The 27,241-nt window shown below is 45.3% G+C and overlaps 2 protein-coding genes across 2 annotated transcripts in view; one reads left to right on the top strand and one right to left on the bottom strand.

Moving 5' to 3' along the window:
• Positions 1–4,595: 4,595 nt before the first annotated feature.
• rpl8 (ribosomal protein L8) lies at positions 4,596–7,855 on the top strand. The gene is made up of 6 exons (XM_069706918.1): positions 4,596–4,674; positions 5,522–5,665; positions 6,166–6,307; positions 6,552–6,770; positions 6,876–6,991; positions 7,659–7,855. Exons 2-6 carry the CDS (start codon positions 5,528–5,530, stop codon positions 7,815–7,817), a joined length of 774 nt encoding a protein of 257 aa, XP_069563019.1. The 5' UTR covers positions 4,596–4,674; positions 5,522–5,527; the 3' UTR covers positions 7,818–7,855.
• A 1,639-nt stretch (positions 7,856–9,494) lies between these two features.
• The window catches only part of usp9 (ubiquitin specific peptidase 9), a 39,093-nt gene continuing 21,346 nt past the window's right edge, over positions 9,495–27,241 (bottom strand). Inside the window, 35 exon segments of the mRNA XM_069706919.1 lie at positions 9,495–11,783; positions 11,785–11,899; positions 11,902–11,930; positions 11,932–12,056; positions 12,059–12,093; positions 12,096–12,147; positions 13,252–13,350; positions 14,875–14,904; positions 16,359–16,571; positions 16,747–16,903; positions 17,004–17,092; positions 17,184–17,404; positions 17,657–17,842; positions 17,956–18,085; positions 18,253–18,478; positions 18,565–18,688; positions 20,407–21,163; positions 21,390–21,531; positions 21,618–21,791; positions 21,921–22,108; positions 22,388–22,608; positions 22,705–22,912; positions 23,032–23,178; positions 23,296–23,442; positions 23,568–23,676; positions 23,762–23,928; positions 24,162–24,299; positions 24,501–24,626; positions 24,749–25,027; positions 25,290–25,420; positions 25,532–25,652; positions 25,888–26,037; positions 26,200–26,440; positions 26,732–26,943; positions 27,081–27,176. Coding sequence (XP_069563020.1) covers positions 11,438–11,783; positions 11,785–11,899; positions 11,902–11,930; positions 11,932–12,056; positions 12,059–12,093; positions 12,096–12,147; positions 13,252–13,350; positions 14,875–14,904; positions 16,359–16,571; positions 16,747–16,903; positions 17,004–17,092; positions 17,184–17,404; positions 17,657–17,842; positions 17,956–18,085; positions 18,253–18,478; positions 18,565–18,688; positions 20,407–21,163; positions 21,390–21,531; positions 21,618–21,791; positions 21,921–22,108; positions 22,388–22,608; positions 22,705–22,912; positions 23,032–23,178; positions 23,296–23,442; positions 23,568–23,676; positions 23,762–23,928; positions 24,162–24,299; positions 24,501–24,626; positions 24,749–25,027; positions 25,290–25,420; positions 25,532–25,652; positions 25,888–26,037; positions 26,200–26,440; positions 26,732–26,943; positions 27,081–27,176 — 5,931 coding nt within the window. The 3' untranslated portion in view covers positions 9,495–11,437.

Consider the following 27,241-nt stretch of genomic DNA (forward strand, 5'->3'; position numbering starts at 1 on the left):
GTTTTCACGCATGACACCATGAAAAATGTTCCAAAACCACGTTTCCCAAAATACATCTTTCACATGTGCGCAATCACATGTGTATGTCATCACATGAAGTTTTGCACATGTGAAGTTAATGTTGTTTTTTTTCTGTGAGGGTTCCTTTAACTATTTATGCTCCAATTAAGGGCCCGAGCACCGATGGTGCGAAAGCCCTATTGTTCTTCAAGGAATTATTATTCTACGCTATTATTATTCTCCGTATACAACTGCATTTTTGAAAGGCTTCATCATATTCAAAAACTCCTTAAAAATCTCATTAGTACATTTTAATGCTATAATATGAATATATTTCATATTTTGGACGACATGCTATAGTATGACACAGTGGTGCAGTGGTCAGCGCAGTTGCCGCAGTGAGAAGTAACTGGGTTCGATCCCCACTTGAGGCATACATGTGTCATTTCAGAAAAAGGTCATACTCCAAAAAGTGATAAAAAGAAAGTCATTTTTGTACAGAGTATATAGTACATAGTATAGCCAGGGCGATGCGGCTAAGCTTGATGTTTCGCCGTGACACAGGAAGTTGATGTTTAAGGTCAAACGATGCCCCAAACTTCACGAAACTTTGCACATCTGTCAGGCACCAACTTTCATGATTTTTTTTTGAAGATGTTAAAGCCGCCAAAAAAAAAGGCAATTGTTTTTTGGTTTTTTTTAAAAAAAGGCCCCGACCCACTGAATCCCCGACGTGCAGCGTGCGAGGGCCCGCATATCACTGCTTGCAGTTTCAATTTATTTTCTTCTTCTTGTTGTATTGCTGTAAATAAAGAATATCGTCCTGCAGATCAATAAAGTGACGACCTGCCTTCATATGAAGTTGATCCACCTGATGAATGTGAGTCCAATCATCGCTCTCTTTTAGCTTTATTGTTGGTCCATACCAAGTGAAATAAAACAGATCTGATTGCTAAATGCTAGTTGCTTCATGTGTCTGCTGCTCATCGACGTTATGAAATGAACCGGGCGGACTAAAGCAAAGTTTGAGTCATCGAAGCAAAACAAGAATCTGAAAGGAGCTAAAACGCCACGTGGAGCTGAAGGAAACTGTACAATCAGCTGGTAAATATCTGCAGGTTCATTCAGACAATCGACCTCGTTAATAAAACTAATTTTATTGTTACTGTAAGAAATGTGGATTCGAGCGGGTCAAATATGAACCATCACATCTGAACTTGTTTTCTCATTTGGTTGAAGTTAAAGAGGAGCCAACATGACAGACAGATGAGAATTTAACAATATTATTGTTGGACGAAATTTACAACTTTCATTTTAAACTACCTGCTTTTAAGCCTTAAACAGAAAAAAAAAAAAAAAAAAAAAGTAAAGTTTGCTGTTAAGAGGCTCTGATTGTGCCGTTAAATAAATATCAGCTCATTTTTATCAATCGGAGCATCTTAATCAGAGTAGTCAGAGCCCTCCGAGGAATAAGAACAAGAAAGCAATAAAGAATAAAGAACAGGGCAAAATGTGTGTGTGTGTGTGTGTGTGTGTGTGTGTGTGTGTGTGTGTGTGTGTGTGTGTGTGTGTGTGTGTGTGTGTGTGTGTGTGTGTGTGTGTGTGTGTGTGTGTGTGTGTGTGTGTGTGTGTGTGTGTGTGTGTGTGTGTGTGTGTGTGTGTGTCAGAGAGCAGTATTTATGCACGTTGTACCCATGGGAGTGTATAAAACAATGTAGCATCATAATAAGTGAAGCACATATTTATCACCTGCCGTGTCAGCACCGTGCGTGCGCGCTCTCATTAATCACAGCAGCGTTGTTCCTCCGGCGGGACGCTCGCATCTCAGGAGGGAAAACCATCTGTTGCTCAACACCTCGTCTTCTTCTTCGGTGAGAATAAAAACTCATAAAACACCTGGAGACGATAAAAAACTGACGGATGGAGGGAAGAACAAATTTCCCACTGAATTTACTATTTTTGCTTGACACATACTTCCACTTGATTTAATGAGTGTATAATTTCTCATAAAAGTAAAAAAAAACAAAAAAAACCTGAGTACTAAATACTGGACATCTTGGCTACGTAGCAGAACAGGAGAGACACCAACCTTTTTCTTAACTGCTGAAATTGATGGCCAGAGAGCTGCAGTCTTTGTGCTTAAACGTCTCCACAATACAAATTCAAGTTGAGCCACTCAGCAGCACATACAGAGACCGCTCCTGTTGCATGTAAAACGGTAAATTGCACCGTGACGTGTAAAGAGCAGGAGGAAGCTATAATCTCTGTGATTCAAAATTTTGTCCAGTTACACTTGTTTTTGTGAGTTCAGGCATGCCGCAATATGAGCAGAAGGTGATGTAGTAACTTAACACGAGCCTCACAGCTACTTACCAGCGGTTGCAGATCCTCTGACCACAGCTCTGCTTGAACAGCCCAAAACATCTGCTTGTTATAAACTTTCCAAGTTTACTGTGGTGCAAGTGGTCGGCACTACCACCTCACAGCAAGGAGGTTCTGGGTCCGAACCCGGCCCGGGGCCTTTCTGTGTGGAGTTTGCATGTTCTGGTGGTTTCTCTCAGGGTGCCCCGGCTTCCTCCCGTCATCCAAAAGACATGCATGTCAGGTTAATTGGTGGTTCTACAAATTGCCCGCAGGTGTGAATGAGAGGTCTTTGTTTCTGTCTGTCTATAAATGTGGTGCCCTGTGATAGACTGGCGACCTGTCCAGGGTGAACCATGCCTTCGCCCGAAGTAAGCTGGGATAGGCCCATGACCCTGTTCAGGATAAAGCGGGTATAGATAATGGATGGATGGAAGCATACAGCGTTTCCTGTAGCTGCTTCACAATAAAGGCCTAGTAAAAAAAAAAAGTAAAAAAAAAAAAAGCTGGTAAAGTGTGTTAGCTGGATGTCTGATTGATTGTTGTATGATTCGGGGAGCATACAGTGACATTTAAAACCTGCAAGGTTGTGATCTCTGTGAAGAAAAAAAACTAAAACATGAAAAATAAACACGAAAAAAAATGACAGCGGCAAATCCAAGATCAAGATACAAACTAATAACCTCAGTTCACTCTGTCCAGAGAAGACACACATAAAGCCCATATCCATGTTTTAAAAAACATTTACAACACATTTATATATTATTGTAGTGTCAGATTTAATTCCTTTACCACATATTCAGCAAACTCAATCCACATAAGTGCTTCACAGTGATTCATACTTTGTTCCTGTTTCCTCTTCTCCTTCCTCATGTTTGATGTTGTATTGCTGCCATCTTCTGGAGTAATTCATTCCTACAGTGTTCAGTCTGCTGTACTGATTTCTGTTTTCTTTAAGAAGCTGAACATATTTCCACATCCCATTCTTACACGTTATTATTAACTCCTCGTGTGAGCAGGAAGCCGCCTGAAAATGACCGAAATGCACTCAAAACAATAATTCAGGTGCCTTGTAAATATCACAAAAATAGAAAGTTAAATCACGTCAAAAATAATTCTAAACATCACCTATGTGATTGTTTGAGTTGGACATACCAAATTAAATGCTTAAAAATGTAACAAATCATTTTGAGTCAAATTTACTTATATTGTTTAAGTTCATTTCATGAAAAGAAATGAGTTTTTCACTAACAAATTACATTTTAATCAAAGTGTTTGATCAAAATGTTAGCACATTTGTTCTGATAAATAACATTTTCCTAAATTTGTTTATTTAGAATAATTAACATTTTATACTCACATTTGCTCAAAAGTTTTATGTCACCATACTAAATGTAGTCTTTTAGATACATAAAAATGTTTTTACTTATATTTACAATTATTTTTTTTAAGTACATTTAATATATTTCACTGGTTTGAAATTTACTTAATATTTTTTGGTGTAAAAATGTGTCACCAAAAATATTGAGTAAATGGTAGTTTCAGTTTTTTGAGTGTGCCCTGTTTTTTGTTGTTGTTGTTGTTGTTGTTGTTGTTGTTTTTAATGGATCTTCATTAAATCTGGGCAACATCTGGATGCACTTGGTGATCTTGGTGACTAAAGGTGATCTTTAAAAATTCCTCTCATTCCATGCTTAAAATCCTTTTTAGGGGAAATCGTATGTTTTTAAGCCCATTTTAACTTTAGACACTGTTGTCTGTATTTCTTGGTTGTTTATATATATATGTATATATATATTATATATATACTGTACTGTATATACTGTATATACCGTGCATTTTATATTTAATTATTTTTTTTACTACTATTTTATTGCTTTTTATTATTCTATTATTATCTTATTGCTTCCTGTATGCTGCTGTAGCGAAAAAAAAATTCCCCTTGGGGATTAATAAAGTAATTACCTAACCTAACCTAACCATTTCCTTGCAAAAATAACTTATTGATGGAAATTAAATCATTTTACAGGTAGCCTAGCTTACCTCGTAGTTTTATTAAATTAGATAGAAAATATTCTTCTAATATTAGATTAAATAATTATAAATTAAATAAATTAAATAAATTAGATAAACAAGTTTTGGTTAAAAAAAAAAAAGACTATCTTAATTTGTTGAATCAGCGGCTCTGAGCTCTTGTGAAAAAAAAAAAAAAGAAGTTCCGCCTACATTTCCCATGAGCCCCCGCGGTGACGTCGCCGGAAGAAAACCTCCGCTCCTTCTCTTCCACTTCCTCTTTCCGTCAACGGAGTTTAGGTAGGAGAGCTACTTTCTGATCCGCGTCCTGAAATCTGTTATAAATCCTCGTTTTTATCGTGTCATCCACTTTAATCAGACATTTTAAAGCATACGGCACACATCTAAGAATGAAACTTACTGAGTATTTCAACGACGGACGTGTTGTTTTCACGTTTTATTGGGGAGGTTGTTTTTTTTTTTTTGGGGGGTCGAGTCGCTTCTCGGCGACACGGTGCAGTAACAGCGGTGCCGACGGCAGCTAAGAGGCCGGCAGCCGCGACGCGCAGGTCGGACGCGTGTTTGACACGAGCCGCTCAGAGAAACTGGAGATAATTGAACTTGTTATTTGCGGTCTAACGCGACCGCTGGTTAACTTTGACGGACTAAACTACCACCGACGGTCACGTTTTACATATAGCGAGCTAACGGTGGCTAGCCGGCAGATGGCTAACTAGGTTAACTGATGATCATGTGACGTTAAAGCGTTTCAGCTCCTTTTTATATATATTTATATATACGTCGGTGTCAGTTTTCCTTTCTGTAGTAATGTGGATTTGTTGGAAACATAATGTAAACTAGTCACAGGCTCAAGAGGTTTCCTTTAGAAAGAAAAAAAAACAACCTCGAGTTTAACTTGCACATGTTTTTGAGTATTTTTGCTTTGACCTGCTGAAGCTCCGTGATGTGTAAAAACCATGAATATTACCGGGAGTCGTTGAGTGTGAAATATGAATACCTCGGCTTTAAACGTGACAGGTCATCATTGTAAATGAGAATTGGTTCTCAATTGATTTTACCTGGTTAAATAAAGGTCATATATATATATAAACTGCAGACTGTTGACTTTTTAACTTGTTTTATCCAGGACACGATGGGACGTGTGATCAGGGGACAGAGAAAAGGCGCGGGCTCCGTGTTCAAAGCCCACGTCAAGCACAGGAAAGGCGCTGCTAAACTCCGTCACATCGACTTCGCTGAACGCCATGGTTACATCAAGGGGATCGTGAAGGTCAGTGGTTTAATGTTGAATGTACAGGTTCCCGAGCGTCTCCGTCGACAACAGACCGACATCAACTCCCGTCTTACGAGGTGGGGGGGGGGGGGGGACGAGTTTCTTGAGGAAACTCGGATCCTTCAAGCGAGATATTGTCGCCGTTAACAGACTTAACGAACTGGTTTAAGACGGCCGATTGGCTGCAAACTGAGACAGTCTGGAAAAGGTGGCGGAGAACAAACTGTTATCCGTATTGGACGATGCGGGACAGCGGAGCACTTCCTCCACCAGACTCATCCAGCTGCTGTCACAAGGACCGATTCAGGAGATCGTTCCAACCTACTGCGATCAGACTTTACAATAGCTCACCTCTGGCCAAATCCACCCTACATCATCCTTAACACCCTTTTACTACCTCTTTTTTTTATTATTATTATTATTCTGCCGTATCAATAAAGTATATCTGTCTGGCGTCGTGACGTGTTTTGTCTTCCTCTTCTGGTCTGCCCTCTCAGGACATCATCCACGACCCCGGCCGTGGTGCTCCCCTGGCCAAGGTGGCCTTCCGTGACCCGTACCGGTTCAAGAAGAGGACCGAGCTCTTCATCGCCGCCGAGGGCATCCACACCGGACAGTTCATCTACTGCGGCAAGAAGGGTGAGAGACGCCAGCCGTTTGGACTCCGTTCTGTTGTGCTTTGATACGGAAGACGCGACGCTTTAACTCGGCCGACTCTCAGTGCAGAAACGCAACGGATGACGACGAGCTTTTAATCCGGATTTCATCCGGCGCAGCGAACCGAGTGTCAGATCGACGCCAACAAGGAAGCGCTCGCAGTTAAAGGCCCCGCTCGGACGGAAAGTGTGTGACGTTTGCGTCTTTCGTGTTTCGTCCCCCGCAGCTCAGCTGAACATCGGTAACGTCCTGCCCGTGGGCACCATGCCCGAGGGAACCATCATCTGCTGCCTGGAGGAGAAGCCCGGCGACAGAGGCAAGCTGGCCCGCGCGTCGGGAAACTACGCCACGGTCATCTCCCACAACCCCGAGACCAAGAAGTCCCGAGTCAAGCTGCCCTCGGGCTCCAAGAAGGTGATCGCCTCCGCCAACAGAGCCGTCGTCGGTAAGAGCAACACACCAGTGGGACAGCAGTACGGTTCACGTGCAGGTGAATGTAGCGTCCGAACCGGAGGATGTGGTTGACCGACCGTCCCGTTGTCCGTCGTAGGTGTCGTTGCTGGAGGCGGTCGTATCGACAAGCCCATCCTGAAGGCCGGTCGCGCCTACCACAAGTACAAGGCCAAGAGGAACTGCTGGCCACGTGTCCGTGGTGTGGCTATGAACGTAAGTGGACGCCGATACACGCACACAGAAAAGGCAGAGCCGAGTGAATCGGAGGACGCCCGGGACGTCTTCAACAATAGATCATATGTTGGACGTCGTTTTTTTTTTTTTTTTTTTAAATGATCTGGAGGGTTTATTGACGAGCCCGATGAAGGATGAAGTGTCTCTGTACCTGTTGGAAGTGGAAGACGTGCAGAACTACTTTTTGTTCTCCTCCAAAGTGGGAGTGATCGATCTTTACTGACTCGTTATTTTAGCGACTGTAACGAGTGAAATCACGAACGGTTGCCCTCCTGCGCTGCTGCGCGTTGGTGAGGTGATCAGCAAGCAAGCGAGGCGAAAACAAGACAAGACGCGAGGAGTTGGTTCTGAATCGCACGTATATATATATATATTTTTAGGGGCAAACTATTTGATATTGTTCTCATCAAATTGTGTTGAGTGATGTCAGACAATCCAGTCACGTTAAACAAAAACAAAATCGCCGCTTCTGGATTCGTGGAGCTCAAGAGACGACAGTGAAAGGGAAAGTTTGTGTTCAGCAGGTTAGAGTTCACGCACACGAGTCAAAAAAAAGGGAGAAACGGGGGTTTGACGCCGAGTCTTTGACCGCAGTTCATCACCTCGAGTCGTTTTAATCCCTCTCTCTCTCTCTCTCTCTCTACAGCCTGTTGAGCATCCCTTCGGTGGTGGAAACCATCAGCACATTGGCAAACCCTCAACAATCAGGAGGGATGCACCTGCTGGTCGTAAGGTCGGTCTCATCGCTGCCCGTCGTACAGGCAGACTGCGCGGAACAAAGACCGTCCAGGAGAAGGAGAACTAGAGCCGACTCTCTTCATAATAAAATGTGTTGTAAAAGAATCCGCTCATATGCTTCATTTCTCACACACACACACACACAAAGATGAGAGTTCAGTGAGGTGTCGACAGGATCACGTAGATTTAAAAAAAAAAAAAAAAATTAATAGTGTAACACTGCAGCAGGTGTACAAGTGTCTTATTTTAGAAATGGGGGGCCCAACTTTATGGTTTACGACCCCCTGGAGCTGCTCCACAGCCCGACCTGTCGATTCAACTCCGGCAAAGTCGTCAAAATGTCACCAGTGATGAAGAGTCTCCAGGTAAAAAACAAAAGATGTCGTAGGAGGCTCCATGAAGAGCCAAAGACAGCATTCGTCTCTCGAGTAAAGTTGCATCAAAAGGTCACCCAAGAGTGCTGCAGGAGAAAACCGAGCCAACGGGTTCCTCAAATCTTTTCTCCCCTGAACGTGTTCGTACGCTGACCTCGGACCGTGTGCACGAACACATGACGACCGTCTTAGAAAATGCAAACACACCTTTTATTACATTGAAACTGCATTCATTGAAAAAAAAAAAATAATTAACGACAATATTGAAAACAGTTAATTTACTAATGCATTGACCAAATTTATTAAATAGGCTAACCATTACATTTTATCCGTATCAGTTATTGTCTTAACTAAAATATTCACATTTATTCACATATTCACAGATAATTGCAAATACCATATCAATTATGAGGTAAATTACCTGTGGCCGCTGGATGTCCTCATTTCGAGGACATATTCTGCTTATGTTCATTCTAATAATTGCTGCCCTGTGATATTGGCTAATACCTCAGCTGTAGTTTAGGACCATAAATACGTTTATTTATTTTTTTCATACAAAGTGGGACCTAATGTCAGCCCAACGCTGGAGACGGTACACAGCAGCCTCCACGTCATTTCTTTTTCTTTTTTTTTTTTTTTTAAACCAGTCACTCCTTTGGAAACACTTTGGAAAAGTGTCCCTTGTATGTCTTCCACCTCAAACACTCTTGTTTTCAATTTCTGCAGTTGTGAAATTTTTCGGATGTCCTTATATGGTGAAACGGGGGCGTGGCAGTCTGCTAATGGCAGAGCGCGGACACGCGCATGTCAATTTAGAATGACTTTGATTCACGAACATGCGCAATGTGGTGGAAACAAAATTGGCCGGTACGCACGTGTCACGAGTCAGACGGGGATTTTTTTTGTTGTTGTTGTTGTTTTTGCGTGCGCACTTACTTTGGTGCACAAAGAAAGAACATTTCTAGGTTAGTAAATGAATCCTGTCAATCAAGTTTCTGAGCAGGCCGTGCTGCAGTAAAAACCTTCTGACCACTAGAGGGAGTCTGAGTCACAGGGGAGCCGGCTGGAAACTCAAAAACACATGTTTTTGAAACTCCTCCCGTGGTCTGATCGCGCATGCACGGTGCACAATTACTGACCCCCCCCCCCCCCCAAGTCACATCTTCACAACCGTTTTCCCAGCAGACACTTCGGCCTGTCAAAGCAGGAAAACCACAGGTGTGTTTCCATTTTAGCGTGTGTTGGTACCCAAGCCTGCTGAGTCAGCGTTCACAGGACCTGAACCAACGTTAATGAAATTAGTTTCACCTGTGCTCTTTATGCTGTGACGAGTCAAAATGTGAAAACAATCAAACAGCAGGACAAGTTGATCAGAGCTGAAATGATTTATCAGTGACCTCATTATTCAACTGGTTTATGCAAAAAAATAAAATAAAATAAAACCCCAAAAAACAAACAAAACAGTTGTGGCTTCTCACACAAGTTTCTGCAATTTTTTTTTTTGAAGATACATTTTGCAACCTTAAATGGGTTTTTTTTTTTTCAGATCAACTTGATTTTAGTGAAACTGGACTTGTCTGATGTCACAAAGATTAATCCATTGTGGTTAAAAAAATGAGACACAGGCAAGTTTCCATGTTCTTTATTTGCTAAGGGCGCAATGCTTTTTTTTTTTTGTTATATTTCTGTGCACAAAAAACCTCACAAAGTGAAAGTCCACATCGCGACTGTAGCTCCAGAATTCAACGTCACACCATGGCCAAAACAAAAGTCGGCAAAAAACAGGGCGCAGAACTCTGTACAGTCAATATCTTCTTTAAAAATAACACAAGGACAAAAATGTTCCTCTTAAATCAAATTCTATTTTTAGTGAAATACAACAAAATAAATTCTATAAAATAAGAGCAAAATATTTAAATATAATACGGTGGGCAGAATATTTTCATTTGCAGGAGTATTTGGTATGTTTTAGACAAAGAAAAAAAAATACACGCATTCAAGTTACCAATTAAATACAGTATTTACTGAAGTTTACCTTTTACTCCTACAGAATTACACGTTAGCTCGAGTTGCAACATGACTAACCAGCCGCTAATCTGACGGTAAAACCCTGCTGTGGGACCTTCTCTCCGTGGGGGCGATTGTGTGTGTGGGTGTGTGTGTGTGTGTGTGTGTTTGTTTGTGTGTGTGTGTGTGTGTTGGGGGGAGGGGGGTTAAGAGGGAGGGGCAGGTGTCTCGCTGCGGATTGGACCGCAGCCAGACGCCGAACCTGACCGGCTCCACGGCAGAGAGGAAGCCGCTGGACGACGAGTCTGTCTACAACTAGGCTCTATTGTAGAGACAGAAGCAAACCACACGGTCTATTATACACCAGACAGCCCAGTGCAGCGACTCTGTTGCATATGTGTTCATTTTTCTGAATTTCCTATAGATGAAAGCTAAGCTGTCTAAACCCACCGAAACTTGACTGCCAAATGTGGAGTTGGAGGATTAAAATGTGCAATTGAAAAGCCACTTATTTCATACATTGGTTCAAAATATCGCCCTCATTGTAGATCGGGTAAGATGAAGTAGAAAAAAAAAAAAAAAAAAAAAAAAAAAAAAATCCCTAAGGGTAACAACACCCCTCTGGAGATGTGGATTAAGAACAGCTTTAGGTTGTTATGATCACAAGTCTTCCCTTGGGCTACACTATTCTGGTGAGAAGCCATGCTAAATGTTACAGCATATTAACTAGAGCTTCAAAAAGGATTGAATTAATTACCAGAACAAACAAACAAACAAAAAAACAAAATTAAAAAAAAAATAAAGAGAGGAGAGAGAGAGAGAGAGAGAGAGAGAGAGAGAGAGAGAGAGAGAGAGAGAGAGAGAGAGAGAGAGAGAGAGAGAAAGGCAATGAGTTTCAGAACAATGTTGCATCACTGCTTTTTCACATCAACCAAACACCGTTAAAGTCCACCCAACCATTCCATATCTCACACTAAAACCAACCACAGCTCGTGAGTTGATTTGGCATGGGTCATAAGGTTGCCAAGGAGCTTAAGAATAAGAATATAATTATGATAATAACAATGCGTCCTTCTACAGTTGAATGACCGGTAACCGTCCGATGGCAGAACAAACTTTACTGCTGAGCATGGGTGATAAAACAAAGGAGGAGTCGTTGTCTTCTTAACAGTTTTTTGGGGGGGGAATTTTTTTTCTTATTTATAATATCCATTTTTGTTTTTCATAATATCTGCAACATCTCCCAACAGCAAACCACACGGAGTTATGCTACTGGGGGATCTGAACAGTCAAAAACATTAACATACTATGTACACCTTTTCGTCGTGTAGACAAGCGCATCAGCATCGTCAGCTCTGGGTGAATCTGTTTTTTTCGTTATTCGAACTCTGGTCCGCTCCCTCGCCTCTGCAGCCGCCAGCGGGGGCCCCGCTGTCACACAGGTCACGCAGCTCCAGGCCAGGGAAGAGCGCCCCCTGACAGGGGGGGGGGAGGAGAGAGGTGGCCTGGCTCTGGCCTGCCCTGGGACCGCAGAGAGAGGGACAGACAGAGAGAGGAGAGGAGGGGCCCCGGCGAGGAGCTCTGTTGACCGAAGGACGAGAGGAGGGAGAGCGGGACGATGGAGGCTCGAGGCACAGCAGAGGAAGGGGAGGGGGGTTACTCCTTAGGCGGGGCGGGCGCTGGGGTCGAGGTGGGCGCGGGGGCCACCTCCTCGGTGCCCTCCCAGTTCTCTTGTGCTCGCGGCGGGCCCGTGGTGGGGGCGGGGGCGGGGCCGGTGATGGGGGCGGGAGCGGGGCCCGTGGTGGGGCCGGGAGCGGGGCCCGTGGTGGGGGCGGGGGCGGGCCCCGTGGTGGGGGCGGGGGTAGGGGCAGGGGCAGTGGCAGGGGTCTGGGTCTGGGTCGGGGTCGGGGTCTGGGTCGGGCCCGGAGTCGGGGCAGAGGCAGGACCAGGACGCTGGGGGTTGTTCATGTGCTGGGCAGCAGGCCCGGTGTACGGCTGCCCGTGGGGGTGGTTGTTCTGTTCGGGAGAAGAGAGAGAGAGAGACAGAGGAGGAGGAGGAGGAGGTCAGGATGTGGTGAACACGCTCAGGAGAGTTCTGCACATCTTCAACAAACATTTGACTGCTTTAATAGAATCCACAGCGACGTGTTCTGGGTGGGAGCAAGTCCGATATCATTCTAAATATTTACTGTCAACAAATCTCTCAACAACCGACTGATGATGATCCTGCGAGCAGGTATCCAAAGTCTGATTGCGTCTTTTTCTCCTGTTGTTCAAACACCAGTAGGAACACATCTGTAAGAGCACATCTGTAAGCCCCAACGTGTTCTGGGTCACATGCTCCTTCATCATAACGAACCCACAGCTTCTTTTGTAGTCAGAGCTGCACTAAAAGTAATCCCTGTTACATTCACCACTTCCTCTTTGGTTGAGTAACGTGGCTCAGAAATGAGCGTCCAGGTGAACTAAACCGACACATGATGTATTATCAGAAATGTTTGTCTTCAGCGGCCTCATGCGGTCGTTTTAATTTGACAAATTTAACAGACGTTTTACCCCCGAAACACACGTCTGATTGAGGGGAATAAATAACTACCGACGAGATCGATCGCAGACTGTAAACGGAGTACGTATAGTTTGACAATGAAGTCAAATACAGCGATAAAAACACGCTACACGTTTGGCCTCCGTAGAAATGACACGTGAACACGCGTCGACCGGAAAGGTCGCGTGGCCGCCCGCCAGTATGTTGACTTGGTCTGTCGACGTGACTTGTAACATTTGAAGGACCCCGGACATGTAAAACGCCTTCACCTCTCTGATAAACTTCAGGTAGAGGAGATCGTTTCTAATTGGACGGAGGTTGAACTAGGTTAGATGAGATAATCGCACATCTTCGCACGAAAGAAAAACACTGGGGGTGGGAGGGGGGGGGGGGAGATGACCCATCGCCGTGGTTACCGACGTTATTTACGGATCGCTGGCTACAGGGATCGACATCACCGTCCATGTTCAAAGCACACAACGGTCCCAGGAGAGCGAGAGGAAACCAGGACGTCCTTTAAAAAAAGACCCGAGCGACGCGAGGACGGGACGTGAACTGGACCCCTGAGACACTACCTGCTGAAACTGGGTGGTTCCAGGAGAATGTGGGTACAGTGAGGTGTCCTCGGGAGGGGAGGAGTCCTGATCATCAGGTGCTTCCTGTTCATCCGGCTCCTGGAAAACGCGAGAGAAACATCGAGTCACACAGACTGGTAGTCGAAACAAAGTTGGCGCTGCTTATTTATTGAACAAAGCACTTGAGTGTGATGTTAAGCTTTCAGTGTGAAATAGTAAGTAGGTCTGTGTGGGAGAAGTTAAATTTCCTCCTGTGTTGTCGAGTAAATGAGGTTTAAATGAGATTAGGTGATGTGTGTGATGTGTGATGTGTGCGTGCGCGTGCGTGTGTGTGTGTGTGTGTGGGTGGAGGCTACACCTGAGAGCATCCACTCAGCACGCCGTGGAAACGCAGCTAACAGGGAGAGCGCGTGGACCTCTGCTGCCGAGGCAACTTCACTGCGCTTTTGGGTTGTTTCTTTATTAATGTAATTTCTTGAGTAGGAAAAAAAAAAATCTAGAATATCACCAGCCTCATTATTTAACTACCGCTTGTCATTAATGTCTGCGACGAGGTCAAGTACACATGCAAACATATGACAACATGATGTAACGGACAGAAAGTGTCAGGTATGTGAAGCTCAAGTAATGACGGATGCCGACACGCAGACCGTCCTTATGTTGTTTTATTCGTTTATCTGGCTAGCGTTCATTATTCAAGCTGCTGATTAAATATTATGATTCATGACTACGGTTGCAACTGTGCCCTTCTTTTAAAAGAAGCGCAGCGTGCAACGTCTGAACCGACTAAAAGCCTCCCAAAATACTCGGTATTCGCGGCGTCGATGGTGATAACAAACGCGTATAGCTTAATAAAAAAAATTTTTTTTTAAAAAAGCACAAATACTGTAACTACTCGTGAATACTGAAGTCGAGCAGAGGCTGAGACGGTGCAGGTGGCTGGCCGAAGCATACTTCGGGAGTCGGTGGGGGGGGGGGGCTGGCAGCGGCTGAGATGGAAGACTGGCTGTGTCAGTGCTGTTTGCTTTGGTGAATCACTGCGACTGGGCAGCAGGACAACAACGGTCTGTTCGCTGCGTGCAGCTGCGCAACATGACTTTCTTAACGCCAGTTACACTATGCAGCATCGCACATCTAGCTTTCCTGGTGTTTACGCAGTGGACGGCGTGTTTGGAACATTCTACGTCTTTCTGAGACGGCGTGAATGTGTGCATGAGCTTAGAAGTTAACATACTGACATATACAGGACAGAAAAACAACAATAAACATTTCAAAGTGGGATAAAATGGGACTAAAACTGCTGAAAAAGTGCTAATTAAGCTACTAAAAAGCACCCAGTCAGTTTGCATACATCTCGCGTCCTCTGCTACGTTTATCATGTTTGGATCATCTAAATACATGTGAAGAGCTGTGAATAATGAGGACTTAAACATGACTGTGTTTTTCTAGCCTCTGACTATCTAAGCTACGAGAAGCTCAAAGCTGTGCAGGTCAAACTAAACAGGTGTTCAATGTGCTGGAGGCCTAAACATTTGTCAGCTGTTCCAATGTTTCTGTGCTGCTTCTTTCGGTAGGTTTTGTTTTCATTTCCTTCCTTCATGTCGTGGTGCCTGGAATACTGACCTTCCCTGGGCTTCCCTGAGTACACTTGAGCTGTGTGTGGAATATTACAGGAGAAGTGTGTCACATGACTGGACTTTTCATCATTTAAAAAATTAAAAAAAAAATTAAAAAAACACATGTAACTCATTTGAAGTGAGAACAAAAGAAAAGAAAATGATATCGGTGTGTATTGTGAACTGCAGCCATGAAAACAAAACACAATCAGCATAGCAAACATGTCATAGCTGCAGCTTCATTAACGGGCCGATTTACACGTTTTACGTTTTTCGGCTATCAAATTTATTTTTCTTTTTTTCCATCAGGAGTAAAAAAAAAAAATAATAATAATAAAAAAAAAACCGCTACAGCTAAAACAAAACAAAACAAAAAAAAACAGCATTTTGAATGTATAATGACATGAGACAGAAAATGATACATCAACCACTAGAACTGTCATGATATTAAATTTACTGGATTAATCCCTTTAGCGCTATTAAAACACACCGTTAACTGTTGGTCATGCAATTAAGGCCGGAGATGTACTTGCTTTAAACTCGCGTATCCCGAGTCTGTTTGGGGTGTCGTTTGTGCACGTCCTCAGAAATGAACTCGACGCATCTGTGAGATGCAACATACAGATGAACGGTACCGCCGGCGGCGTGCGCTACGGAGGTGTGACTAAGTGGAAACGGATGCATCGGAGCACGGTGCAAAACGCAGGAAAAACAAAAGAGCGGGGACGGCGCCGTCGGCGCGTTCAGTCCCCAACAGTGACGTCACCCATCAGTTTGGGAACTGACGTTCTGAAGCCTCGAGTTTGGTATGAAGTGACTGTATTTGGACGAGCAAGTTGTGAATCCGACTCAAATCTCTGAGGACACTAAGCCTGTCCACCTCTGGTGACCGCACCCCAGGCCTGTCAATCAAACAGTACCACCAAACATACCGCTGTTTGAGGCCTGATATCTAAATATTGACGGGATTATTTTCAGATGGACCGCCAGAAAACTAATAAGAAGCGACTTTGGCGAATGACACCGTTAAAAGACTGGTGGAAAAGAAATGTGTCGACTTTGTATTTCATGAGAGAAGTTGAACGGGAGTCTGCCTATGGGGCCGGACCCTTTTTTTTGGAGTCAACCCCTGGTGGCCCTCGTTGGTGTCGCAGGTTAACGCGCTGGCCTCGTTTGTTTTGTTTTTTTTTAGACCTGGAAGCTACTTTCACTTTTATACTGTCTGTGTTTGTCCATAGCCGAGTACGTGAGCGATAACGTTCACGACGGTGGTCGGTGTGAACTCGTGGTTCAGAAGCAGGTAAATCTCCGGCCTGAGAGAGTTGTGTTGAAGTGATGTGACACACACATCAGGCTCAGTCACACAGCATTTCTGTGTTGTTGTTTTTTTTTGTTTTTTTTCTGTTACCTCTCTGAGCACACTCCTTAACACAGTAAGATTATGTTCATGTGAAACTGTGGGTGTCAAGGGTACGATGTCAAAGCCTTTACCTCCTCGGGACAGAGTTCACAGGCCTTGGCGAGTGTCATACGTGCGCTGTGCGAGCGCTCCAGGAAATATCCGTTGGACGTCTCGTTGCTTTGAACCGGAGGCGACCAGTTGTTGTAGGTGTACTGAGGGTTTCCCGTGTACGGCCTCCTCTCCAGCTCATCTCCTAACCACTCCACCGCCCACGTCCACTTTCTCTTCAGGTCACCATTACTCTGTGAGCACACAAAACACACGCGGAGCAATGACATGAGCACGCTCACCAGCACACATCACACTTTCCTTTTTCCTACCATTGAATTTCACCGTTTTAGTGCTACGTTGGGGACATTAGAACAACACGCAGTACGATGCGAGTCGTGCTTTGTTCGGTCTGTGAGGAAAGCGCACCTGTAGGATCTGGTAAGCCACAGAGCAGTTGCTAAAGAGCGCCACCATGCACTTGATGCACTGATAGGCCCGTTTCTGGTAGTGGTTCTTGGAGCGCTGGATGGTGTCGAACAGCCCGTCTCTGTCATCGGGAATGCCCTTCAGCACGTTGTGGATCCTACGCACAAAAACAGGGGAATGGGCTCGATTTGAACTCCCGTTTAAAAACCAACGCCGCGCTCACGGTTTACAGACAGTATAAAAGCCACCAGTCTGACCTGTGCGTTTGCCAGGAGTCCTCGATGAGCAGGATCTGTAGCAGCAAGTCCAGGTAAGGCCTCAGCTCGTAGGTGTAGGAGTACGCCACCTGCAGACAAACGACACATGTATGATCTGAACACCGGCTCCCGTGGACACACGTAATTATGGGTATCCCGTTGAAGCACCGAGACGTTTACCTGCCAGAGCAGCTCACTGAGCACGGTGGAGGAGAACTGAGGGTTCTCCCAGCAGCTGAAGCGAAGCAGCTTCACGGTCTCCTCCGAGTTGCTGCAGTCCTCGATGATCTTCTTCACGTAGCTGGTCCTCACGAAGAGGATCTCTGCCACCAGCTGCTGCACCGGCATCACGGGAGCCGTCAGGTTGGTGTCCCCGTACGGGTTCGGGAGGGGAGGGTTACCTGTGGAGAGAGCAGAGAGGAGATTTAGAGCAACTACTACAAAAGGCAAAGTCAAACATACAAAAGGCTTTCTCGCTACTTTGTCATCATTCCTGGGAGCCCTCAGCTCCGAGCTGTGCCTACACAGCACAGAGGCTCAGAGAGGCTTGGTTGGTCAGTCACGACATCCTGAGCAAGGATGAAAATCCTCATTGGGCTCCACCACAGACTTGTTTCACAGCTGACTTCACGCGACTTTAAAGAAGAACTCACCATTGATGGAGGACTGCATGCGTGAGGAGACGTCACAGCAGCGGACCAGCTGGGAGACGACAGTGTAGAGTTTGCCCAGCTCGGCGTACTGGTACTTAATGGGAGGGCCGGGCCCCTCGTCCAGGGCGACCAACATGAAAGTGGCAGGAACATTCAGCTTCAGCAACTGGGTCTTTTCTGCCAGGCCTGTGTGCAGCGGGCGGAGGAGTGAGACCAAAAAAAAAAAAAACGGATTTAATATATAATTTACTGAGAAGCAAATGCACATGACAGGTGGCTGGCGTCTGCGTGCTGCTTACCCAGATTGGCGTACATGACAAAGAGGTTGAAGTACTGCTGCAGGTGACGGCCGTGTTCAGAAACCTCTCTTCTGAGCAGGTTGAGTACGGCTCTCAACAGGTGGTCACTTAGACTGAGGTTATCACAGCCCTGATGTACAAACATGGAGAACAACAGCAAGGGGGGAAAAAAATCAGTCAGAAGTACAGACAGAGAAAGCTTATACCCCGAGATACCAGCAGCCTAAAGTATCTTCCACAAAAGTCCTCATGAAAGTTGGATTTTTTTTTTTTTTTTGCTGCGCGTGTGGCACCGACCTGAGCCGAGGGTCCGGGCGAGGCGGTGGGAGAGGGGCAGGGGCCATCTTGCAGGGAGAAGTGAGCGATGAAGACGATGAGCTTGGCAAACGCACCGCGCACCTCGGCGCTCGGGCACTCGAGCAAGTACTCGGAGAACCGGTTGGGGTAAGCAAACAGAACGTTGTGTGCAAACCAATAGCGTACATTCTTACTGTGTCTCAGCAGGATGCAGAGGGCGTCGTACCTACACGGGGAGATGAGAATACTTGTAGACGAGGACAAAACACAGTCGCGCACACAAAACCATAAACACAGGCAGGAAGAGCTTACCAGTCACTGGCAGGACCCCGTACTACTTTCTTGGTGTGAAAACCTGTGCTGAAGAGGAACCTGGCAGCCAGCTGAGCACTTATCATAGCAATCTCCTCTGCCTCTGGCAGAAGATGGTCTTGTCCTGATATAAAAAAAAAAAAAATAAAATAAAAAAAAAAAAAGAAGTCCAATAATTACCAAAACACAATGGAAATTGTCTCGGTAATATGTTATTCTAGGTTTCCCTACAATAACATAAACTAACAACAATCTAAGAACAGTGTAAAAGGCTTAACTAACTGTTGGATGAAACTGTACCAGCCATGTATCCTCATTAGCAATCGTTTGTCATCAATAGCGATGACTAACACATACGCAAAGCGGAATACTTCTAATGTAGATTTATACACCACATACATAAACGTACATTGCAGTCTGTAAGTAGCAGGACGGTGACCCACATTCCTTCGTTGTAGCTCTGTAGTCCAGCACACGGGTTTGAAATAACTGCTGAGGTTACGGAGTCAACTTTGATTTGAAGAGTTCATTCCCGTTTAAATAAGGTTTCATGTCATTTTGTTCCCTAATTTAAGGACTATAAATAAAATACCATTTCCACAAGGATGTAAACATCCTCTAACTGAAGCTGAACTTTAACCTTATAGTCATTATTTAACTTAAAATCCACTGTAGCTGGAGTACAGAGTCTGAAACGATGAAAAATGTGTATCCATGCTACTATTTGCAGGCTGTAAATGTATGCAAATAGTGAGATTTAAAAGACGTATCCCAGCATTCTCATTCTTCTTCAATCTTGAGCTATTTTATCTAAAAGCTTGAGTGAGATGAAACACAAAACGGGGACGATGAAACGGCAGACAGGAAGTCGTCTGCATTAAGGCTGAGAAACAATGTGCTGGCTGCAATCAATAATTCATCAAATCATGCATTAAAACCAAGAGACTGCATGTCAGGTCAGAAGGTGGGTGACTTCTAACTCTGATCCGCAGGTTCAGTGACGTATCGGCTGAATACAGAGTAGGAACCAGACTGACACAATATATTCTTTAAGATTTAAGTCATTCAGTCCCGATGAAGTGCTTCTGCGGTGATGACATGTATTTTTCTGTTCTACACTATCGGGCTCTCGCTCGATGAATAATGCATCGGTGATTTTTAAAATGTCCAATATAGTGCAGCTCTCAGCAGCCCATGCTAAGCTAAATCGCACCATTTATTTTTTTTATATTTTTGCTCCGCGGGGATGTTGTATATTAGCATCACTTTATCACTAATCTCTTGTCTAAAACAATTACATTTTACAGTTATCACGGCAGCTGCTCCATCTTTAAGAGAAAAGCTTTGAAATTCACGGCAGAGATCCGATGAGAAATGAATCAATATTCAAAAGATCAAAGACGGAGCGACGTGATTCTGTAACAAATCATATGCCAAAACATTTCTAACATTCACTCAACACGAGTTGTACCTTTGTATTGTCAATCCTTATTAGATTACTTGTCTGGTCAACCATCTGTTTCAGGTAATTTTACCCTTCTTGGTATCATTTTTATCCATTATCTATTAAGCTGTCACCATCGCCAGGTATTCCCTCTATAAGAGGTTTTTAACTTCAATCCGACTTACTTTGACAAATAAAATAAGGAAAAGCAGTTACATTAGCTTGTGTCTTAACTTATGGATGCGTTTTGATACAGTTTATGTTTTCAAACAGTTGAACAATCCCTCTAGAAAGATCCCACTTGATGTTTGAATAGAGATTAAATGTCCACCTAGACTAATTTGATTTTCTCCGGAATTAGTTTTGCATACAACTGCACACACAAAAGCGCTGCGTACCTGGAGGAGGGTTTAAATAGACACTGTTACAGGTCAGAAGTTTCTTAATGAACTGGAAATATTCCAGGCTGTATTGCATTCGGTTGTGCATGAATTGGACGTTCTGCTTGCGGACGCTGCATTCGATGACACCAGGCATCTTGACCTGATTGGGCTTGGTGGAGGAGATGGTCAACTCTGTGATGTACTTGACAAGCTCACTGTCCTTGTCCAGCGAGTCCATGCGCTCATAGAACAGGATGTAGGCGTTCCACCACCGCTTCTGCCTCCGGTACGACATCCTTTTCATCATATGATCGAACACCTCGCCCATGTACTCCCCTCCAAAGCACTGGTTCTTCATCTCCTCCTCGTCGTCCATCTTGCACTCAGTCACATCGCCGTCATCGAACTTATACCAGCGGTTCTTCTCGCCGTCGCCTCCGTTCCTCTGGATGATGTAGGAATAGTAGTGTCCGCCGCTGGCCTGGCCCGAGTGGACCAGCACTCCCACCAGACGATACTTGGAGCTGCCCGGCGGTGTCGGTTCCGAGGGCTCGTTCTGCTGGATCACCTGGTTCTCCGGGTTAACGTCGTCGCCCTCCAGCTTGGCCACGCCTGCTACCGTGTACGGCTCCATGTCCAGCTCCCTGGGGAACTCAAAGTAGTCGTTGAACTTGATGGCACACTCCCTCTCCCAGTCATAGTCGAAGCGCTTCAGCTGGATGGCCAGGACGGGCGGCAGCTTCTTGATGAGCAGACGCTTCACGGTGTCCACCTGACAAGGAGAGAAAACTTTACAGATTACCAACAGGTCCTTTAAATAAGTCTCCCGGACCTTAACGAGAGAAAAGGAAAGAGGGAGATAGTTTGAAGTTTAACGCGAGACATATGCAACTATTTACAGTTAAAATGATGGTAAAGTTGGCAATATGTTTCAACGGCATTATACGAGTATCACATTCTTACACCGGCTGGCAACCAGAAGGACACCGTGTTCTCACCTTCTTATTACACTTCTCACAGTGGTAGGCGTTAGCTCCTTCCAACAGATCTCCTTTAACATATTGCTCCATGGAGTCCAACAGGTTCTGGTGGTTTCTGATGTCTACATTGAGCGTTGTGAACGACTCTTCACACTCATACCTGACAACACAAACAATTTTATGAGGTCAAAACAACCCAACGTGGTCTAAAGTTTTCCTTTTCTTAAGGAAAATAACTGCACGCACCGATGGGGGCATCCCTGACAGATCTTCTGGTCAGCGAAGGACCCTCCCAGCACCTTGCTGAGCATGGCAGGATGGCCCAGAGCTTTCAGAGCTTCATCCAAACTGTCCACCAAAGAGTTGAAGAACTCCAGAGCGTCGTGCTGTTCCCTCAAGTTAACTGGCTCACCCCATAACCTTAAAAAAAAAAAAAAAAAAAAAAAAAAAAAAAAAAGATGAAATGGACAGAAGACAATAAGGCACTGGCAACTGCTAGACTGGCAAAATCCAGATCCAATTATAAATGATTGCGAGTCTTTCAAATACCTGAACTGTTTCCAGAAACCCCGTGGGACATAGTACTGCAGTCTGGATGCAGCCAGGTGGCCGAAGATGACCTGTAGGTGGCGCAGTACCCCGATGTTGTACTCTTTCCTATCCTCTGACTTACTGGAGGGTTTATCGTCAAACTGGTGATGGTAGCTGAACACCTCATCACGAGGATCTACGTTACTCTGTGGAGACAACAAACAGGCGACGCATAACTCAACACGTCTTTTTAAATCCAACACGGATCATTATTTCCAGTTGGTGCCGTGTCAAGCAGGACGAAATGGCCAAATGACAATCGCATGAGTAACTTGTTTTGTATGGACTGTGGTGTAGTTATGATGCCCTCAGCTCCAAGCTTGGCCTACAGGCTTGGAAGTGGCCATTCTGTCAGTCAGCGGATGCTGAGAAAGGATGGAAGAAAAAAAAAAAAAGAATCGTCATCGGGCAAATTCTCACAGTACCTCATTCTCCTGCTTCTCATCCCCTGACATGTCATCGTCCACGTCGGTGCCCGTGCCCTCAATGGCCAGGATGCCATTGCGGATGGGAGGGATCATGTACAGCTGTTGAATGACAGAGTTCATATAGCATGTGGCCCCGGCGTTCTTCAGACCTACAAAGCCTTTGTTGGGCCGCGGCCCGACTGGAGGCAAGTACTCCCACTCTGTCAGTGTCTCACAACCTGGAAGGTAAAAACAAAACAAAACAAAATCACCCTTATGTTTACCGTCATCTACAAGTCATCAGTGGGATTCATGCGTCGGCAGTGTCTCCCTACCCAGGTAGTACATGTCGGTCAGAGTGTCGACGATTTGTTTGAGGTTGCGGACGCAGCCGACAGCCAGAGCCACCAGGAGCTCGAAGCCGGCGTTGATGGAAGCAGGGGTGCTGCACACTGGGATGGCCTGCTCTGTGGGGAACTCGCCACTCTTCATGTACTGCAGGTAAACATTAGACGCTGGGAAGATGAAGTCATCGATCAGCTCCTAGACGAGAAAAAAACAGTGAAATGATCTCTTAGTCACGTTAAAAGAAAGGAGACAAAACAAGTGCGTAGATTGTTCTCCAATCTTCTCTTTATATCAACCGTTTCTGTTCGTTGTACCTTAATGAGGTTCGCTCCTCCCTTCTCACAGCCGATGTAATACTTCTTCTCTGGTGTCTGGAAGGCGAGAAGCTCTTTGGTGACCCCGAGGTGGCCCTCCAGGATCGTCTCCTCCACACCAGTCTCTCCCGTCCTCTTAACCTCATCCTAGCAAATGGAAACACATTGTGTAACATGACTTCTGCCTCACACTGACCAACAATACAACTAATTGGCTAAAATACTTTGGAATTTTAAGACAAATCTTGAACAGGCTGTTTTTACCCGTATCCGTTTCAGCCAGTCGATCTCATTGTTGAGCAGCACCTCGGCGTTTGGCAGGTTGATGTTGCTGTTGTAGGCGTAGTTCAGCAAATGTCTGAGCAAGGTGAAGTAGTCCCCGGCGTGTTTGGCTCGCTCTTTGGCTGTACTCTGAACATGGACATGTACAATAGGAAATTAGGATTTTTATGAGCAGGTATCTGTGGACTGTGGTGATTGCTTTATACAGTGTGGTGACATGAGTAGGGACAACTGATGGCCTTCAAAATACTCACCCCCAGCACAGTGAAGAGGAGGGTGATAAAGAAGAGGAGTGGTCGATGGCCCATACAGCACCTGGTGGCCATCAGGAAGAACTGCTCCTGGGCCATTTGACGCACGGATCTGTTAAAGGACAGATTTACCATCAGCACCGTTATATTCTCTTCGAACTATAAAAGGATGACAAGGGGCTGGTAGTCAGACTTACTTGCTGTGGCAGTGTAGCAGCAAGTCGATGATGAAGGTCTGCCAGGCCTTCTCCTTACTGAGTGTGTCGAGAGCGGTGGGCATGAGGGCGAAACACAGTGTCATCACTTCCAGGGCCTCGCAGCATACCTGCTCATCTTCTCCATCTGGCTCCTTGGCTGCATTTGTCTGCGGGGGGGCGGGGAGACAAATGAAACACTATTATGCAAAAATACGCATTGTTGATCTCTTTCATGGCTGCGAGGCTGATCAGGATCTCTCCCGTCTCTTAGTTTTCCTTTTAGCTGTCCTTCCGCACACGTTTTAAAAAGTCTGCCTGCCCGTCATTTTAACGTGCTGCCGGAATAGAAGCCACAAAACAAGACACAAATATTAACATTCAGACACAACTGTATTCTCACCTTCTCGTATATCTTGCTGATTTCCTCGTTGGAACTGAAGACGAGCTGCACTGTGCCGCAGCCTGATGCCCACACTATCTTCTGTACTGCTCGGATCACACAAATGTCAGGGATGTACTTCGATGCCTGGAAGAAATTCTAGTGAAGAAAAAGGAAAAACAGTTCCATAAAATCTATTATTACAGACAGCAAAACATTCACCGAACAATCACGACATTAAATCTTTATTATCAAATTCTCTATTCAGACATTAACCCTAAAACTACCACTCAACACATACTGCGTAAAACTGCCTCTAATCCTGCACTCCACTTGCTAAATAAATCAATATTTTATTACCTCGTCCGAAATCTGCTGAGCCAGGCGAATGGCTACATTTCGCAGCATGCACTCTGAGGCAGGGTTGGGGATATTTTGCAGGGCACTCTGGAGGACCAGAGCCTGGTCATGAGTGGCTTGATTTATCTGTAAACAGGTGATGGGGGTTGTGGAGAGAGAGAGGCAGACATGTCAGGGATATGGCAACAACTACAAAGAAACCAGTTCTACAGGTTTGTCTCCGTGTGAAGGTATGCGTGTGGCCTAACCGGAGAGACGGGGATGTTTCCCTCAGCGTTGGGCTGACAGGCCTCGGCCACAGCTTTCACGTGCCCAAAACCTACTGCAGTCAGGAGGAGCTTGGCGATCTTCAGCGCGTTGAGGTACGCCCCGCGCCGTGTCTCCATGTCCGCCGACGGCAGGAAGTTGTTCCTGGTGAGCATGCTCAACACCAAGGGCAGGCCGCCGCTCTTCAAGAAGTTGTACTGGAAGTCGCTGGCGTCCTCGCCCAGAGTGGCACTGGCTGGCATCAGCAAAGCATACACGACCTGGAACGTCCAGATCAACAGACATCAGACGGGAACTATCTCCTCGTCTCACACAGCAGATTAATGCGATAATCCACGTATCTGACTAACTCAGAAATCCTGCATCATGAGAGGGACCAAATATTTATTTACGGCATAAGTATAACTCTGGTTTACACACCAGTCAATACACAACAGCTTAGTACTGAAAATGAGAGAAAATGTGCTTAACAGGGCACACGAAGTATCCCAACATGTGACACAGGAGCCTACTGAGCCTCACCTCGATGAGGTAGAGCACTTGTGAGGGTGAGGGGCCGAAGAAACGCGAGTCCAGTGAAGGACTCAGGCTGTTCTCCCCGAGCTTGGCGTGGTCCAGACACACAGCTCTCAGATTCTCCACCGTGGTGTTATCTGCAGACACAGACACAGCAGAAACGTGACCACTGAGGTGACACTGTGCGGGTGCATCAGTGTAGGTGGGCGCACCACTGGATCATATAGTGAGCACAGGTGCACGTGTACCTGGGGGCATGAGTTTCATGAGGACTCGAGCACCGTCTCTGAGCAGAGGCATGTTGAGGTTGCAGCCCAGGTCGGCCACCTGCCACAGGAAGGAGATGTAGCGCAGATGCAGCGACATGATCTGTAAAATAGGGAATAAAAGAAAAATAATAAACAAGCCATCTGATGAAAAGGTTCAGTAGATTTTATTAATATTCGTTCATAAAGACTACTGTCAAGCGATTACTCAAGAGTCATGGTTGCCCTGTTTCATAAACAGTCTTACAACACAATTGAAAATCACTCAGCCCTCGTTATCGTGGCTATTGCATATAGAAAGTAATGTGGAAATAGTCCTGTTTGTGCAGTAAACTCACCACGCCAGGAAGACAGCTCTCGACCTCGGGGTTGGGTCCATCACTGTAGTGGTTGCCGTGGTTACCAGGCGAGCCAGTGGATGAGTCCGATGAGCTGTCTGGACTCGAGGGCATGTTGGCACTCACCTGGGTCAGCTTGGCCGTAATGAGCTGCACAAAGAAGAACAACAGCGAGAATGAATTCATGTTGATCAGGTGGATAGAAAACTAACAGCTGCGTCATTCTGGCTTTGAAATCTTACTTTTGATGTCTAGAATTATATCCTTTATTAATGAAAGCAGACAGTCGAGATGAGAAGAGCATATAATCACCGTTTTGTCCTTCAAATTGAGCTGACCAATCAGCTTCCTGTCGTCAGCCGGATCAACGACCTCCCCGCCAATGAAGAGCTCGATCTTGGTGTGAGCAGCATTCGCTTTTATCCTGTTTAGGATGCCACGCCGAACCGAGCCAATTGTGTCATTGGTGTGTGACCAGATATCCAAATCGTCGACCTGACGCCCTTGGTTGGGGAAACGTACGATCAGTGTGATATGCTTCCCACGGAAAGCTCTGCAAGAGAAACGGAACAAAGAGATTTAGGTGGAACAGCTTATCTCTCTGGGAGCGTGAATAAAGCAAACGCACTCGTCTCGTCTCGTTCCGCAGCATACACAATCGAATGTTGTGTTGGGCAACAAGTTTGACGGGTAATTTACATTAATGCAAAAGTCTGAACAGCAAAAAAAAAAAAAAGCTTGCTGCAGTGTCTAGATTGGAAATAATGTTTGTTTTATTTATTCTTGTCATTTTGTCCCAGTGAGACTTCGAGCATTGGAAGGCATGTTAACATCTATGTCCTACCTGGACATAGGCAGTATGGTCCTCTCCTCGTGGTAGTCACTGTCACACTCATTGATGTACTCCTTGAGCACAGTGAGAACTCGCACCATGCGGATGGCCTCCTGACGAGCGCAGTTGATGCTGTCTTTATCTCCATCCAGCACACAGAGGGTGTCGTAGGAAGCCTTCAGACGGTCAAAACACGACTGGATGAAATCTTCGTGAATTTCAACCTAAAGGGAGAAAACACAAGTGAGGACAAAGTGCCTTGTTATTACGCCAAATGGTAAAAGTACACAAACCGAACCGTTAGTTTAACCAACGCGTAACAGAAGCCGATTCATCTGTTGCCCTGAAGCGGTCGGAGTACCTGATTGACTTGTAGTTTTGGTCCGAGGTTGGTGTAGATCTCTTTCAGCAGGTCTATGGCTCGGCTCGCAATGTCGTCACTTCCTTGAATTACCACCTGAGGGACAGAAGAAGACGAAAAGAAAAAAAAAAGTCTGTTTTGTCAGCGTGTCTTTTATGTGC

Source organism: Brachyistius frenatus, unplaced genomic scaffold (genome assembly GCF_029030835.1).
Source record: "Brachyistius frenatus isolate BFR_SWC_R1_liver_20210118 unplaced genomic scaffold, ASM2903083v1 Contig_66, whole genome shotgun sequence".
Lineage (NCBI taxonomy): Eukaryota > Metazoa > Chordata > Actinopteri > Embiotocidae > Brachyistius > Brachyistius frenatus.